Genomic DNA, 511 nt, shown 5'->3' with positions numbered 1-511 from the left:
AGCCCGCGTGCCCAGGGCCGTCCAGCAGGGCGGGTCTGCGCCGCCCGCCCCCAGCGTGCCCACAGACGCCTCGCCTTTCAGATCGGCACCTCCCCGGTCAAGGAGGACAAGGAGGCCTTCGCCATCGTCCCGGTCTCTCCGGCCGAGGTCCGGGACCTGGACTTCGCCAACGACGCCAGCAAGGTGCTGGGCTCCATCGCGGGCAAGCTGGAGAAGGGCACCATCACCCAGAACGAGCGGAGGTGAGCCCCGCCCGCCGGCCCCTCCGGGTCCCCCGGGGGGGTGCGCCCCGGGAGGCCGAGCCCGGGTCCCTGCCGTCACGCCGCTTCCCCCAGGTCCGTCACCAAGCTGCTGGAGGACCTGGTGTACTTCGTCACGGGGGGCACCAACTCGGGCCAGGACGTGCTGGAGGTCGTCTTCTCCAAGCCCAACCGCGAGCGGCAGAAGCTGATGCGGGAGCAGAACATCCTCAAGCAGGTGCGGGGCCGGGCGGGCCGGCCGCTGCCCTCGG

The 511-nt window shown here is 72.6% G+C and overlaps 1 protein-coding gene across 1 annotated transcript in view; it reads left to right on the top strand.

Moving 5' to 3' along the window:
- Positions 1–511, top strand: part of ITPR1 (inositol 1,4,5-trisphosphate receptor, type 1) — an 83,864-nt gene that overhangs the window by 37,656 nt on the left and 45,697 nt on the right. Inside the window, exons 13-14 of the mRNA XM_012732094.1 lie at positions 82–242; positions 336–473. Coding sequence (XP_012587548.1) covers positions 82–242; positions 336–473 — 299 coding nt within the window. The remainder of the gene's footprint in view (positions 1–81; positions 243–335; positions 474–511) is intronic.

The sequence above is a fragment of the Condylura cristata genome, unplaced genomic scaffold (assembly GCF_000260355.1).
Source record: "Condylura cristata isolate star-nosed mole 26May11 unplaced genomic scaffold, ConCri1.0 scaffold00033, whole genome shotgun sequence".
NCBI lineage: Eukaryota > Metazoa > Chordata > Mammalia > Eulipotyphla > Talpidae > Condylura > Condylura cristata.
Note: the sequence above shows the minus strand (reverse complement) of the source record. Positions and strands in the feature narration are given on the sequence as shown.